The 14,015-nt window shown below is 51.4% G+C and overlaps 8 protein-coding genes across 8 annotated transcripts in view; 4 read left to right on the top strand and 4 right to left on the bottom strand.

Annotated features, from left to right (window-relative positions):
- Positions 1–408: 408 nt before the first annotated feature.
- Positions 409–1,528, bottom strand: K489DRAFT_379125 (uncharacterized protein). Its single transcript, XM_033604576.1, has one exon. It carries the CDS (start codon positions 1,354–1,356, stop codon positions 601–603), a length of 756 nt encoding a protein of 251 aa, XP_033461728.1. The 5' UTR covers positions 1,357–1,528; the 3' UTR covers positions 409–600.
- Positions 1,529–2,026: 498 nt separating this feature from the next.
- Positions 2,027–2,348, bottom strand: K489DRAFT_379126 (uncharacterized protein). Its single transcript, XM_033604577.1, has one exon. It carries the CDS (start codon positions 2,314–2,316, stop codon positions 2,056–2,058), a length of 261 nt encoding a protein of 86 aa, XP_033461729.1. The 5' UTR covers positions 2,317–2,348; the 3' UTR covers positions 2,027–2,055.
- Positions 2,349–3,767: 1,419 nt separating this feature from the next.
- K489DRAFT_379127 (CNDP dipeptidase) lies at positions 3,768–5,802 on the top strand. The gene has a single exon (XM_033604578.1). The coding sequence runs from the start codon at positions 4,050–4,052 to the stop codon at positions 5,493–5,495; it is 1,446 nt and encodes a 481-aa protein (XP_033461730.1). The 5' UTR covers positions 3,768–4,049; the 3' UTR covers positions 5,496–5,802.
- A 127-nt stretch (positions 5,803–5,929) lies between these two features.
- On the top strand, positions 5,930–6,729 carry K489DRAFT_316418 (uncharacterized protein; the record flags this gene model as incomplete). Its single annotated transcript, XM_033601162.1, has 3 exons — positions 5,930–5,959; positions 6,144–6,521; positions 6,589–6,729. 3 exons carry the CDS (start codon positions 5,930–5,932, stop codon positions 6,727–6,729), a joined length of 549 nt encoding a protein of 182 aa, XP_033461731.1.
- A 297-nt stretch (positions 6,730–7,026) lies between these two features.
- On the bottom strand, positions 7,027–8,010 carry K489DRAFT_316860 (uncharacterized protein; the record flags this gene model as incomplete). Its single annotated transcript, XM_033601193.1, has 1 exon — positions 7,027–8,010. The coding sequence occupies one exon, from the start codon at positions 8,008–8,010 to the stop codon at positions 7,027–7,029; it is 984 nt and encodes a 327-aa protein (XP_033461732.1).
- A 1,759-nt stretch (positions 8,011–9,769) lies between these two features.
- Positions 9,770–10,268, bottom strand: K489DRAFT_379132 (uncharacterized protein). The gene is made up of 2 exons (XM_033604579.1): positions 10,189–10,268; positions 9,770–10,118 (listed from the first exon to the last, which is right to left on the bottom strand). The coding sequence occupies exon 2, from the start codon at positions 10,112–10,114 to the stop codon at positions 9,887–9,889; it is 228 nt and encodes a 75-aa protein (XP_033461733.1). The 5' UTR covers positions 10,115–10,118; positions 10,189–10,268; the 3' UTR covers positions 9,770–9,886.
- A 687-nt stretch (positions 10,269–10,955) lies between these two features.
- On the top strand, positions 10,956–12,474 carry K489DRAFT_316569 (SET domain-containing protein; the record flags this gene model as incomplete). Its single annotated transcript, XM_033601173.1, has 3 exons — positions 10,956–11,444; positions 11,508–11,702; positions 11,764–12,474. 3 exons carry the CDS (start codon positions 10,956–10,958, stop codon positions 12,472–12,474), a joined length of 1,395 nt encoding a protein of 464 aa, XP_033461734.1.
- Positions 12,475–13,201: 727 nt separating this feature from the next.
- Positions 13,202–14,015, top strand: part of K489DRAFT_317217 (uncharacterized protein) — a gene marked incomplete at both ends in the record, with an annotated part of 4,823 nt that continues 4,009 nt past the window's right edge. The window contains 2 exons of the mRNA XM_033601220.1: positions 13,202–13,736; positions 13,771–13,926. Coding sequence (XP_033461735.1) covers positions 13,202–13,736; positions 13,771–13,926 — 691 coding nt within the window. The remainder of the gene's footprint in view (positions 13,737–13,770; positions 13,927–14,015) is intronic.

The raw sequence follows: 14,015 nt of genomic DNA on the forward strand, positions 1-14,015 counted from the left end.
CACTCCATGGTCAGCGGAAGCCTGCTGCGACGAGTCTTGGGCATGCACTGCCGTATCCTTTTCAGGCTTTGCGGGCGTCATCAAACTCATATATCTGTCCATCGCGCTGTTGCCGAAATGTCCCGTGCCGGCGAGCCCGACATGGTCGGCGAGATGGCCGAGCCCGATGGCGGACACGAAGGTACCGGGGAGGAGGAAAGGTATGAGTAGGAGCGGGAGCTGTTTGAAGGGGTTCTGTAAGTCAGCTGTCCTGCAAAGAGGATGTGTCATAGAAATTGCGTGCGGACTATCATCTGGAGCAGTGGTCGACGAACCTTTGTGTGTACTGGAGTCATTTCTAAAAATCGTCTTTGGAGATCACGCAATTTTCGGAGTCACGCAATAGGAGTGGAAACAACACAATCGTAATTGACTAGTGAAAGTTCAATGCGATATATAACATCGATCGCTCCGGAGGAATCCGCCCATGATGGTTCGACAAACCCGCGGTTTTCCCTCCGTTGGCTGTGGCAACCACAACGTTACGTTTCCCTGCCCTCGCCACGTCATCATGCGACAGTTCCATGCACAGGGAAAGAGAGAGGCCGTCGCGCGAATCGTTTATTCCGTTGCCGTATGGATCAGGGCTGAACCGTTGGGAGTTGTGTCGTGGCAACGCGTGGGCTTGCGTGGTAGAAAACGGCGGGTCCGTTGAACCGCGATCGGTCGCGTGTCGGCGAAGCCGAGGGTCAGCATGAGTGACATTGGTGGATCGTATCGCGAAAGGCGATTGTTGATTCCTTTGGAATTGCATGGAAAACTCTCTAGCTGTGTGTGATTTCTTGACATTCGAGTAATGCGACAACATCGCGAGTTCGACGCGCAACTCTTCGCGATCGATCCCCCGGGCGATCGATCTTGACTGCGGACCGGGTGCTGCAATGCATTAGCGAGGCTCGACGAAAGTTCGCAGCTTTCAACTTTCGATCCCAAAGGATATCGTAGACCTGAAATCAGAATAATGACAGACTCTGGCCAAAAGGCACAGTCTGGCACGTCGGGTGAGATTGATGGGAGGAGTAAAACCTCGTGTATGAGGTTAATGAGATTCTCCTGCTCTTCATCAGACGGTCTTTGTGCAACCTCGGCAATGACGCTCCAGGTTGACGCAGGGGATTCGTCCAAGGAAGGTTCTTTGTCCTTGCCGGCAGCCTTTCTGCTCTCAGATGACAGTGCATCGAGGTTTAGCGCTACTTCTTTCGCTGAGGTGGTGCCGTCTGAGTCGAGGTGGGCGAGGATAACGTCAGAAGAACTATTGTCACGTATGGAATCAGTCTGCGACGAGAAGTCGGAAGGCTTACAGACTCTCCAGCCCATGATGAATGTTTGATTTTGATATTAAGGCAAGCTTGTGGCGGAAAGCTGATTATCGAGAAGGGAAGTTCGACCAGACTATCTGGTCTCTACAACGACCTGAGAGCCTTGCAATTTATACGATTCAGAAATGAAGAGGATGATTTTCGAATCATGGTATCTGATGGTGTTTACGTTATCCGCGTGGAAGTTTATCCGAATAAATATCATTTATTGTGATCGTTCCTGGTCTAGTGGACGAACTTAGGGGAGAATAAGCGCACAGGATTCGATTATTTTCGCTCGCTCGGGTTATTTATGCGTTAAAGTACCCATCATAGCGCTCGACGTGAGCTTGACTCGTCATGAAGTGAAGCAACATTTCCGACGCGCTTCGGAGTGAAAGGACTTCTCTCAGGTGAGCTTTGAACTCCAATGTGAAGACAAGACACGTCATGCTGGGAAGTCCACAAATTGAGTGAATCTATCCCGCGAAGTGTGGTCGAAGCCTATCTACACCGGTCAGAAGAACGTAGTCACTTCTCTTATTGCTCTCCTGCTCGACTGGGGAGATAGTCCCTCTGCTCCTTTTGTGTTAGGGATTCCGTTTACTGCACATTACAGGGGATCCAAATTTCCAGTAACAATCACTATGATTGCGACATATGGCAAAGGCGGTGGTGGGTCTGCAAGATTGCTGACTGGAAGTATTGCGTATCACAACTACATGATGGTACAACAACATCCATCGTCATAGTATTCACCATCGTGTTGCCGCTGGGCCATCCGTTGATTCCTCGACCGTCGATATCGTTCCTGCTCTTCTTCATAACGGCGACGAGCCTGTAGCTCTCTTGTGGCCGCCATTTCATATCTTGCCTGATCATTGATTGCTCGCGTCCTCGCTTGCTGAGGCGCGTTTGGTGTATTACCGCCATGTCTAGGACCATAGCCGGGTCTGTGACCGTGGTGGTGTCCCGCCATCGTCATGTGCGGTTCATACAATGCCTCTGGGTCTGTTTTGGTACGAGATGGTCAGTGAGAGGACAATACCATGGTCAGATGATCAACCAACTCGCATGCAGTTGCTGTATCATTTGAAGGAGTGAGTCAAGGACATACTCCTATGTTTGGATGGGTGCACCTTTTCAACCAACCCAGTCAGTCGTATTCACAACACCTCAAGAAATCGAATTCCGCTCAATAAAGTTCATCAGCCAGCGAGGCGCAAATATATGTATTACTTCATATCACAAATAAGTACCTAGGTAGTATGATTGCTTTCTCCAATCCTGCGCCACAAGCGCTTCTCACCGGTCTGACCGGTCGAGCGACACCACGCCACCAGGAGCATGGAGGATTCCGTCAATGCTATCGAGCAAGAGAGGAGTACAACAAGGTAGCTAGAGCTTCATGCCATGATACTTGTACATACTAGGTGATCAGTACCTGAGCATTCTTCAGGAGTACTTCACATGTATATCCAACAGCGCTGTCTATATGGCACACGAGAGTGTTGCCTCGGTCGGTATTGAGTACTGAACAATATGCACTGCTCCACAATCGACATTGCTGGTAACTTATGCTCCCCGGATCAGCGAGCATGTATGATGATCTCCGCTACGAGTGCTACTGACTCGTTGTTGAGATTGTCGAATCTCAGTCGCACCCTTCAAGAGTAGGGAGTTTTTGGATGGCTTGTGTCATCGGCTCTTGTTTGTGCCATGATGGCTCGTGTCATCGGTGCTTGCTTATGTCGTGATGCCAGAATTCGTGACCTCGTGCTTAAGATTGCCGATGAATCGATCGTGACCGCAGTGGAGTCATGCTGATACTTTCAGGCAGGAGAGAGAAAGGGGTTTCAGGCGAGCAGTCAGTTGGAAGTCGTTGGAGCACGACCATCCTTCCTTCCAATCTTGGAATAGAACCAGCGATTGACAGTCACATCACTTGAGCACCTTCGATCATCACCGAATGACATGGACTGATCCACGACCGGCTACGCTGACCTTTCCCAGTCCAGGTCGGCATAGAAACTCGACGATTCCTACCACGACTACATGAAGGTTCCTTGCTGTGAGGCTATGAGGTTCCGGTCAAAACGTTGGAGAGCTGGTTAACCATCAGAAAAACAGCATTCACCGATTAGTCACCCGAAAAATCCCAGGACGGACTACTTTAGAATACCTAGATAGGCGTATGGTCCACCATCTTCATGATCTTCATGTCGAAACGTAAGCATCTAGACAACATTGAAGACGAAATGTTGCAGTAAGTACAGGCGGCATTGCAGGCAAGGGTTGCTATTCCGTCATTGGGGTTCAGAGCAGTAAGAAAGCACGAGATGTTTTGCGCTGACTTCGATCGAAATTCTGTCCCATCGATACTGCTTCACATTCAAGGGTTACCCCGCCATCCGTAGCACAATTGACCATCGCAGGCAAGACTCGTCAATAGTGGGTGCTGCAGGCTGCCGAAACCATCATTATCTTGCGTGGCCCGTCTGTAAGCGCGCTGGTAAGCATCCATCCATGTCGCGTGCAATCTGCAGCTCTCTCACTCGCCGTTCTTTCATTCGACCTCGTATTACACCTGCACTGAATTGCTCTCAAATTATACCATCTTTCTTCCAGCCATCGCGGGCACGACCATCCGACTCTAGACACCTCACTGGTCAACCTTGGCCGTATATCTACCGAACAGAACCTTCGCCCAACATGGCTCCTCAACTGGACACCTACTACAAAACTGTAGACTCTCTCGCAGAAGACTTCATCGAACGACTGCGCAAAGCCGTGGCCATTCCGTCCATCTCCGCAGAGGAGGCGAGACGACAGGATGTTGTCAAGATGGGTCTGTTCCTCAAGGGCGAGCTAGAGGCCCTGGGCGCACACATGGAAGCCCGGCCGTTAGGAAAGCAGCCTGGAAAAGAGCACCTAGAACTTCCACCTGCAGTCATTGGTCGTTACCCGGCAAAGAAAGACGAGAGCAAACGCACCATCTTGGTATACGGACACTACGACGTTCAGCCTGCTGATCTGTCCGATGGATGGGCGACGGATCCTTTCACTTTGACAGTCGACGACAAGGGACGCATGTATGGTCGTGGTAGCACAGACGACAAGGGTCCTGTTCTCGGCTGGGTCAACGTCATCCAATCACACCAAAAGGCCGGCATTGAGTTCCCCGTCAACCTTCTCATGTGCTTCGAGGGTATGGAGGAATACGGATCAGAAGGTCTGGACGACTTTATCGAGGCGGAGTGCAAGCCTGGCAAGTTCTTCGCGGATGCCGACGCGGTGTGCATCAGCGACAACTACTGGCTTGGAACTGAGAAGCCCTGCCTTACATATGGTCTGCGCGGCTGCAGCTACTACTCGATCGAGATCAGCGGACCAGGCCAGGACCTCCACTCGGGTGTCTTTGGTGGTACTGCACAGGAACCCATGACCGACTTGGTCCGCGTCATGGGCAGCTTGGTGGACACCGACGGCAACATTCAGATTCCCGGTATCAAGGAGCTCGTTGCACCGCTTACGAAAGAGGAGGAAAGTCTCTACAAGGATATTGCGTTCACCATGGACAACCTCTACGAATCTCTGGGTAGCCAGACCAGCATCTTCCCCGACAAGGAGCGCACACTGATGGGTCGCTGGCGATTCCCTTCGCTCTCGCTCCACGGTGTCGAGGGTGCTTTCTCTCAACCCGGTGCCAAGACCGTTATCCCGGCCAAGGTCATTGGAAAGTTCTCCATCCGTACTGTACCCGACATGCAGCCCGACGACGTCGATGCTTTGGTGTTCAAGTACGTGAAGCAGGTCTTCGCCGATCTCAAGTCCAAGAACAAATTGAACGTGCACCTCCAGCACAGCGGCAAGTGGTGGGTTGCGTCACCAAAGCACTGGAACTTCACTGCAGCGGCAAAGGCCGTGGAGAGCGTGTTCAAGGTCAAGCCGGATCTCACGCGTGAAGGCGGCAGTATTCCCGTCACTTTGACCTTCGAGCAGGCGACCGGTAAGAACGTTCTTCTATTGCCCATGGGCTCGTCGACGGATGCGGCGCATTCCATCAATGAGAAGTTGGACCGCAGGAATTACATCGAGGGCATTAAATTACTAGGCGCGTACCTGCATTATGTGGCGGAGGAGCCCACTGAGGGTTAAATGTCTTGTAGAGTATGATACGATACCGCGACGCGAATTGACGTTCACGTCTGTTATGAGAGTCTTCATGCTCCAGATGAACATGATCACCTCCGATGATGGTGATGTTGCCATCGCGTACTGATCATCATCATAAGTCTGTCATCGCGCGTTGATGGATTCCTGTAGCAATGACGTGATGCTGTATAGTGCACGAAAAGAGGGGTCCAATTGCGCATGTCTATAATGTCCCACTCCGCCCACGTTTATGCTCTACCTAGGTAATCCATAGCATATTCCCAATAATTTATCTACTACTGTAGGTAATTATGCAGAGCTTCCGACTATTAACACGTCCCGCCCAACAACACATTCTCCGATCCTCTCTCGCATCATCGACCACCTCTTTTTCAACAACAACATCGCGGTTTCTCTCAAGAACGACCCCTGCAACCATGAAGGCTTACTGGTACGATAACCTCCCGGTAGGTGATCTGTCTCAAACCCCATTTGCTTTGGTCCTCCGACATGAACAATAAATCGCAAGGCCACCCACGCCACAACGCAACAAGGCGAAGAAGAAGTCGTGCGCACCAGACCAAACCAACAAATAAACAATCCCTCGCATCACAAAATCAAAAGGCTAACCACCACTCCTCCTCCTCCCAGGGTGACCAACGTCTCGCCCACGACTCCGGCCGCCCAGTAGACCCCGCCTATCTCAGCACGCTGGGGATCCTCCACCAACGCTTCCCGGACCCCTCCGACCTGAGCGGCATCAACGCCCTGGCGGAAGCCCGCTCCTACAAGAACCGCGACGAGGTCGAGATCTCGCCCACGACGCTCCCGGGCTACGAGGAGAAGGTGAAGAATTTCTTCCACGAGCACCTGCATGAGGATGAGGAGATCCGGTACATCCTGGCCGGAGCGGGATACTTTGATGTCAGGAGCGAGGGCGACGACTGGGTGCGCATCCGGCTCGAGAAGGGCGACTTGATGATCATGCCGGCGGGCATCTATCATCGGTTTACGACGGATGAGACGAACGTGAGTTCCTCCATTTCTCGTGGCTACGGAGGCGGGAAGACTTTTGAGCTAACTTAGACTCGCGCAGTACACCAAGGCGATGCGTCTCTTCAAGGAGGACCCCAAGTGGACTCCTCTCCAGCGCGGAGAGGAGACGGACAAGAACTCTTTCCGGAAAGAGTATCTCGAGACCTATCAGCAAGGCCAGCAGGCTGCTACCACTGCATGAGTCCTCTCTACAATCGCAATGGAGAATTCGAGAGTCTCGTGATGATGGAGCGGAAATGAAGTGATATCCCCAGAAAATGAAATGGAAAAGCAATAGAATAAATGGAACCCATATCGAGAGCCATGGCGTCTGATGGTTATCTTTGGAAGTGAAATATCGTTATTCGTACTGGTTCATAACTGCATCGTTCTAGAAAACATTGCCCGATAACTTCCCGTTCCGTGCGCCTTCAATCTGACCAAGCTATACAAATTCTGCATAGGATCGGTCCGCTGTGCGCATACAGATCTAATCTACCTATCCCGCAAAAGCCCAGAGAAACACGCCGAGTCCAATCGACGACAGAATGGGTATCGTCAAATTATCATCCAAACCAAAAACATCCAACGCCTCGGAAACACTCGCCACCACGCCCGAAACCAGGGCAAGCGCGCCCATCGCCAGGGAACCCTCAATCCTCGCCTCATCCATCTTCAACCCGAGCACCTCCCGCGCCTTCTCCGGCAGCGTCAACACCCCCCGATACGCGAACCCCTCCCTCAAATCCGCCGGATGCGCCGGCACGAACAGGTCATAGAACAATACGGCGCTGCCCAGCCCCACGGCGAACGCCGCCAGGGACCCCGCCAGGCTCTTGCCCCGCCGGATCCTCGGCGTGTACCGCCCGTACGCCCGGCCGATGGTGCTCGCGGCCGTGTCGCTCCAGGAGAGCAGGAGCACGCTCATGACCGCGACGTCCTTCGGGCAGAAGCGCATCGTCACCCACAGGCCCGCGAGGTAGCTGATCACGCCGTTGAAGCGGTCGTGCGCCTCGCTCTCCCGCATGAAGGGCCCGAGGACCCGGATGTAGAATTCGTTCAGGGCCGGGTACCGGAAGCGCAGGACGTCCGTCGTAAAGATGGGGATCAGCAGGCTTAGCAGGACCGGGTGGATCTGGCTGATCTCCACGCCTCGCCGGTAGAGGTACAGCGTCACGAAGCCGATGCTGACGTGGAGGACTTTCCGCGGCACTTCGTGTTTATGGATGAAGTCGCGCCATTCCCGGTGGATCGGAATTAGACCTAGCGGACTGGGACTGCGGCTGAGGTTGCGCCAGTAGGATGTTCCGCGTCCGGCCCCGACTCCGACGCTGCTGCTGGAAGGCGAGGAAGGCAAGGCGGAGGAGGGAGAGAGGAGGTCTTTGGAGGATTTCTCATTGCGATGTGCGCTGCCGTTGGTCTGGCCGTTGGTGAGTGGGACCTCAGATTCAATTTCTGTCGCTGCTGTTGCCGTGGTGGTCATATCCGCTTGATGTTGATGCGCGCCCCGATCGCGGCCGCGGTTCCTGTTCAAGTCCTTATCGTTCCTTGAGTTCGAAGATGCGGTTTTGTTGGCTCGCTCACTGGAAGTTTTTGAGCGAGTCTTGGGCGCGAAATAACCGTCACTGCCACCGCCGGTAGATGACGACTCGGGCGGAGTGGGTGATATGACTTGCGGCGTGCCGGGCACGGGACGTTGTAATTGTGACGAGGACATGGGATCAGGGTGTCGTCTTTTTGTTGGTTCACTTCATCTAATATGAAGTCTCCTGGTTGTCGCGTGATCTTGTCAAGCGCGCAATTCCGTTGTGGGCCTGGCGCTTGTTTGGTCCTTTGGTACTTCTGCTTCTTCTGTCTAAGCGTTCGCCACGATCTTTCCGTTATATCTATGATTCCGTGCGGAGGAGGTATTCGATAAGGAAAAGGAATAAAGAGGAAATGATATCGAGGATGAATATTAGACGACACGTCGTCTCAGTCCTTGGAAAAATTATGCAGCGAAGATAATCTGCGGATAATGGCGGTTATGTAATTCTCTAGAGCTGACCGCGGAATGCTGGGTGACGTTGTCTTTCACGTGCGTCAACACAGCCCGATTAGTCATGCTGATCTTTCCCCAAAGCAGTAAAGCGCCATTGTGCGGCTGACGAAAGGATTATGGCAACCTGAGGTGTCAACGTCTGATCATCCTGTAACACGCAACGAACAGCACGTCTTCATGGTTGGCCTGGCAAACATCCATGGTAGACAAGATTCGAAGCTGCTCCAAGTATTTTGATACTAATGCTTCGTCAGAGTCAGAGGGCGAAGACGAAAAGCTTGGGCCGAGTGGAAGTTCGAGAATCACAATCGTCATCATCACCGTTACCATCATGGCAGTGAGCGAGCTGCAATGCAGAGATATTTACACATGTCTCATTGTAGCAAGCTTTCCCTCGGCTCATGAGGGGAGAAAGACGATGAAACTCTATGATGTGTGGACAGTATAAGAATTGACTATGTTGGCATGCGTGCATACCACAAACGAACGTGATGCAATGGTCTCGGCTGCATGCCTCCAAGACACCGAAGAGCAATTCGCGGCGATCCTAAAAGACCGGTGGCGTTTTGGTGAGGTATCCGTTCGGCGACTCAAGTCATACCAGGAAACGCGTCGAACACAGCTTCGGGACTATCCTGCCGCATTGTCTGTCCTTACTGTCGACGTTGCAAGCTCATGCGTATCACTCATGAGGGCTGGAATGAGAGACAAGGTATAACGATGAACGATCCGTTTGGAGTCGCCGATAATGATCTCATCGTGGACAGAAAAGCACACGCCATGTCTTCATTTGAGGGCGCGCAGCAATATCCGCATGTGAAGTCGACAGTCCTGGAAAACTTACGAGGTGATCCTCGGAAATTGTCTATTCCGTTCTAAGAAAGCGCCAGGATACGGTATCGTACGATGCCATTGAAAAGCAGCTCTAAGACGAAGCTACGCGACCTTACAATTATGTGCCATCTAGGATTCTTCTGCTAGGTTTCCAATCTCGGAACCCGTCCTGAAGCAGCCCGCAAGGCCTTACGTGACGTGTGGCAGATATTCCGACCTATTCCCGCTCGTGTTAGAATGGTCTGAACGTAGATCTCGTCATCCGTCCTGGTAGAAGATACCCAGGTATGAGCCCTATAGACTAACTGGTTAACTGGTCGACTTCATTGCAGTTGCTTAACTAGGGGTGTGTTTGATATTGGACTGACAATGACATGTAATAGCTAATGAACACGCCAGTCTGCTGCTTCTCGTCTCATACATTTCCAGCCTCGCGATCGTCCAGTCATGTACACTGCTTGGATGCCTACAACCCAGCGATGCCTTAGTCCATCTGGCATGGATTGCTAGAGGAGCAATCCTGAGCTTCACGCTTGCCGTTCTTGGATGGAATTAGGCCAAATGGAACTCCGTCGCCAGAGCCCTGAGTTTCACGTTTGTCCATCTGGCATGGATTGGTAGATGAGCAACCTTGTGGTTCAGCGATGGGAGCTGCTGCGACCAAGGCGCTCGCCGTGAAGGCAAAGAGAGCGAGCACTGATTGAGTCTTCATTATGCTATCATGATTGTCAGCAGGAGACCATTGTGATATGAGCGCCTGCTCGTAACAGGAAGCGTCAAGCTTACAGAAGTGAGTATGAAGCTTCAACAAGAAAGTGATGCGGAAATTATTGCTGTGTGTATGTTGATTTATGTCGTGATATCCGTCATGAAATTGTATCGGGACGGACGACTTTTACATCCTATGGTCGGTGGTAAGTATCAAGGTCCGCGTAACGGCTGCTCCGTGTACAAAGGCTTGGTTGTCGACAAACGAGGTCATAAATCATACAACAACACTCTAAGCACTCCGAAATGCAACAATGATGCTTAGTTCACTGACGGCGCTCTTGATCATAACCTCGATGCAGGAGCTCGGTGACTTTAGGTAGAGACACCGAGACTCAGGTACGTCACAACAAGTAATTGGGGATCATGACCTCTTGTACACGACAAGTTAAGTTCGTACAGCAGCTCATATGATTAACGACATACTAGATGCATGGTACACCTTGTACGGTGTGTGCCGCATGCGTGAAAAGCGACCCGAAGCCCAGAAACGTGAGTGGAGCAATCTCAAGAGTTTCTCAAATGATGCAAGACAAGTCCGTAACTGGAATAATCTGACCACTCGAACTTCGCTCCTTCACAGTGATACTCAGAGTTAGGTAAAGGTATGCTGGGCTCGTCAATTTCAATGCCGCCGGCGCAAACGCGCCTGGGGACGGAAATATTCCGCTCTTCCCCGTGCGCCTCACGAGCAGGGAGTTATCACTCTCATTTCGCATTCGCGCATTCGCGGGGTTCCACCTCACTTAATTCTATGGATGTTGAACCAAAACCACTGCGAAGCAATGGAGAGTTGGCTAAAACGATCTGGAGCGTCAGGATTGCATAACTTGGAGCTTGCCGACTTCCCCGATACTGGGCGCGGTGTCAAAACGCTGCGGCGATTCAAACAAGGAGAAAATATTTTCACCATACCCCATAGCGTCCTCTGGACAGTTAAACACGCGAATGATGATCCTCTTCTTGGGCCAGTGCTGCTCTCCGTGCAGCCATCATTGTCTATCGATGACACTCTAATCACGTACATTCTCTTTGTCAGATCGCGCACATCGGGATATGATGACCGTCAAAGTCATATAGCAGCGCTGCCTACGAGCTATTCGTCGAGCATCTTTTTCTCAGAGAAAGAATTGAATGTTTGCTCAGGAAGTTCGCTTCATGCTACCACAAAACATCTGATTCAACAGATCGAGCTTGACTACAAGGAATTGGTCGCACGACTGTTTGATCGACATCAAGATTTGTTCCCACGCAACAAATTCACCATCGACGATGTACGCAAGCTGCCAGTGTATTACAGTTCAGTCAGCTGCTAACCACAAACCACCACCTTTCAGTACAAATGGGCGCTCTGCACCGTGTGGAGTCGTGCTATGGACTTCAGACTGCATGACGGGGCGTCGATCCGACTTTTGGCGCCCTTCGCAGACATGTTGAATCACACTGCCGATGTAGTGCAGTGCCATACCTACGATCCATCGTCAGGTAATCTTTCCGTCCTAGCCGGAAAGATTTACGATACAGGAGACCAAGTAGGTATAATTTTTTTCTGGCTCTGGAGATCGGTGCACTCACCAAGACGTGTTAACTCAGGTTTTCATAAATTATGGCCCCGTTTCTAACAATCGGCTCTGTCGTCTCTACGGCTTCGCCATACCCGATAATCGTAACGACAGCTATGATCTCGTTCTTGCAACGCACCACATGGCACCATTCTTTATGCAAAAGGAGAAACTCTGGGTCTCATCCGGGCTTGAAGCTAACACTACTATCACTCTGACTCTCGCTGAGCCGCTACCAGATAGCGTTCTTCGTTACCTTCGGATTCAACGACTTGATGCAGCAGAAATTGCTGCCATGTTATCGCACGAAAATGATGCTGCATCCAAGATGGTTAGCCACTCAAATGAATACGAAATTCTTACATTCTTAGTGCAAGCAATCTCTGGGCTTCTAAATAGCTTTGAACCTCCGTTAGAGAAGCTGGAAATGCAACTTGCTGAAGGATTATACACCGCGGGCAGCAATTCATGGTCGGCCGCACACGTCAGTCTGGGCGAACAGCGAGTACTGAGATCGACGAAAACGAAAGCCCAAAGTTTCTTGACGACGTTGGAGAGCAGAAATGGGGAAACGGGAGACTTGTCATCGGCATCAGCCCAGTGTGCCAAGTGCAAACAAAAGGCTGCGCAGCTAATGCGGTGCGGTAGGTGCAAGGGAGTTCAGTATTGCGGGCGGCCTTGTCAGGTCGCCCACTACAAGGAGCACAAGTCGTTTTGTCAAGCTGCATCAATCAGAGCATAGTTTTACACGGGACAGAATCGGAGATTGATCATGCATCCTATTCTAATTTATCAATGCAAGACTCTACGTCCCTCCCGTTGAACTGCGAGAAAATTCCATCGCGAGACCGACCACTACGGAACTCCTTTCCGATATCCTTATCAGCTTGAAATCCTCAGGCAAAGAATGATTAATTTTGTCAATCATTGCCATTCGAGGCATCGAGGCGAATAACAGAAAGCCCGCTTTGACCAACACCTGCTGTGCCGTAATTCTCCTGTGTACCCTTAACCTCTGCTGCAAGTCTTAAGAGACTTACTACAGTTGTCAACAGCATCTCGCATCGTTGTGGGAAAGCGAATGTCCGCAGGCTTGAACGCCTGGAGATTTGAAATCGTGCATGCTCACTGATACAAAAATCGCTCAAATCGGACCGGCCCTCCGACAAACGGGGAGAAGCGAGCTGACTCTCTGTCTAGAAATCGACCAAGTGTCTTGTTAGTCATCAGAAAGACCAAGTATCCTATCAGTCGTCTAAGAACCTCATCCGATCTGACGAACACTTGTTTGGCTGCGCAAAGACGCTCAGCGTCCTGATTTTCATCCAACGGCTCATCCATGACCCTGTCACGATTCTCCATGCGCTCACTCTGCACTCGCCAGAAATTGTTCGAATATGGGCGTGACAGTGCCGGCTTACCGAAGCAGCGAATCCTCAAGCAAGGCATTGACGAGTGAACTGATTCACATGACCGGCTTCGATGACGATCGGCAACTGGAAGCGCTCGGGTACAAGCCTGCGATGAGACGACGCTTCTCCCCGCTATCGCTTCTCTCAATGTGCTTCGCGCTGACCGCCACGTGGAATGGCTTCGGCGCGGCAATAGGCGTCAGCTTAGCGCAAGCCTCGTCCGGAGGAACCTTGGTCACTTTAATCATGGCTGCCGGCCTCAACTTCATCGTATCGCTTGGTATGGCTGAGTTGGCATCAGCTTATCCCAACTCCGGTGCGCAATACTACTGGTCGTATCGTGTCGCAAGTCGCGAATGGGCGCCATTTGCATCCTACATCTCGGCATGCACCAGCACAGCAGGTTGGTGGTTGGGTCTCGCGAGTGTGTGCAATTTCATCACCGCGATTATATTCGCGATACTACACTTATTCGGAGGACACGACCCATACCTCTGGGAGCAATGGTTATGTTATACTGAAGTACTGTGGTCAGCGGTCTTGTTCAACATTCGAGGAGTCTCTTTCCTCCCATTGTTCAACCGTTTTATATGTGAGTGCACATTGCACGTATTGCAGGGGCAGAGCAATATTGGTATACTCATCTCCAACAGTGGTATTCTCGATTTTGTCTTTGATCCTGACGGTCGCAACTCTGCTTTTTTGTGCTTCCCCACAATTTCAGAGTGTTGAATGGGTCTTCCTCAACACGGACAACTGGGGCCAATCATACGATGGCAGAGGTGGCCACAAGCAAGTCAAGCAAGTCTGGAGCCTGGACTTGGCTTGACTTGAGGCCTCAAAACCGTGGGCTTGACTTGCTTGAGAGGTC

This window comes from Dissoconium aciculare (genome assembly GCF_010015565.1).
Source record: "Dissoconium aciculare CBS 342.82 unplaced genomic scaffold K489scaffold_4, whole genome shotgun sequence".
Lineage (NCBI taxonomy): Eukaryota > Fungi > Ascomycota > Dothideomycetes > Mycosphaerellales > Dissoconiaceae > Dissoconium > Dissoconium aciculare.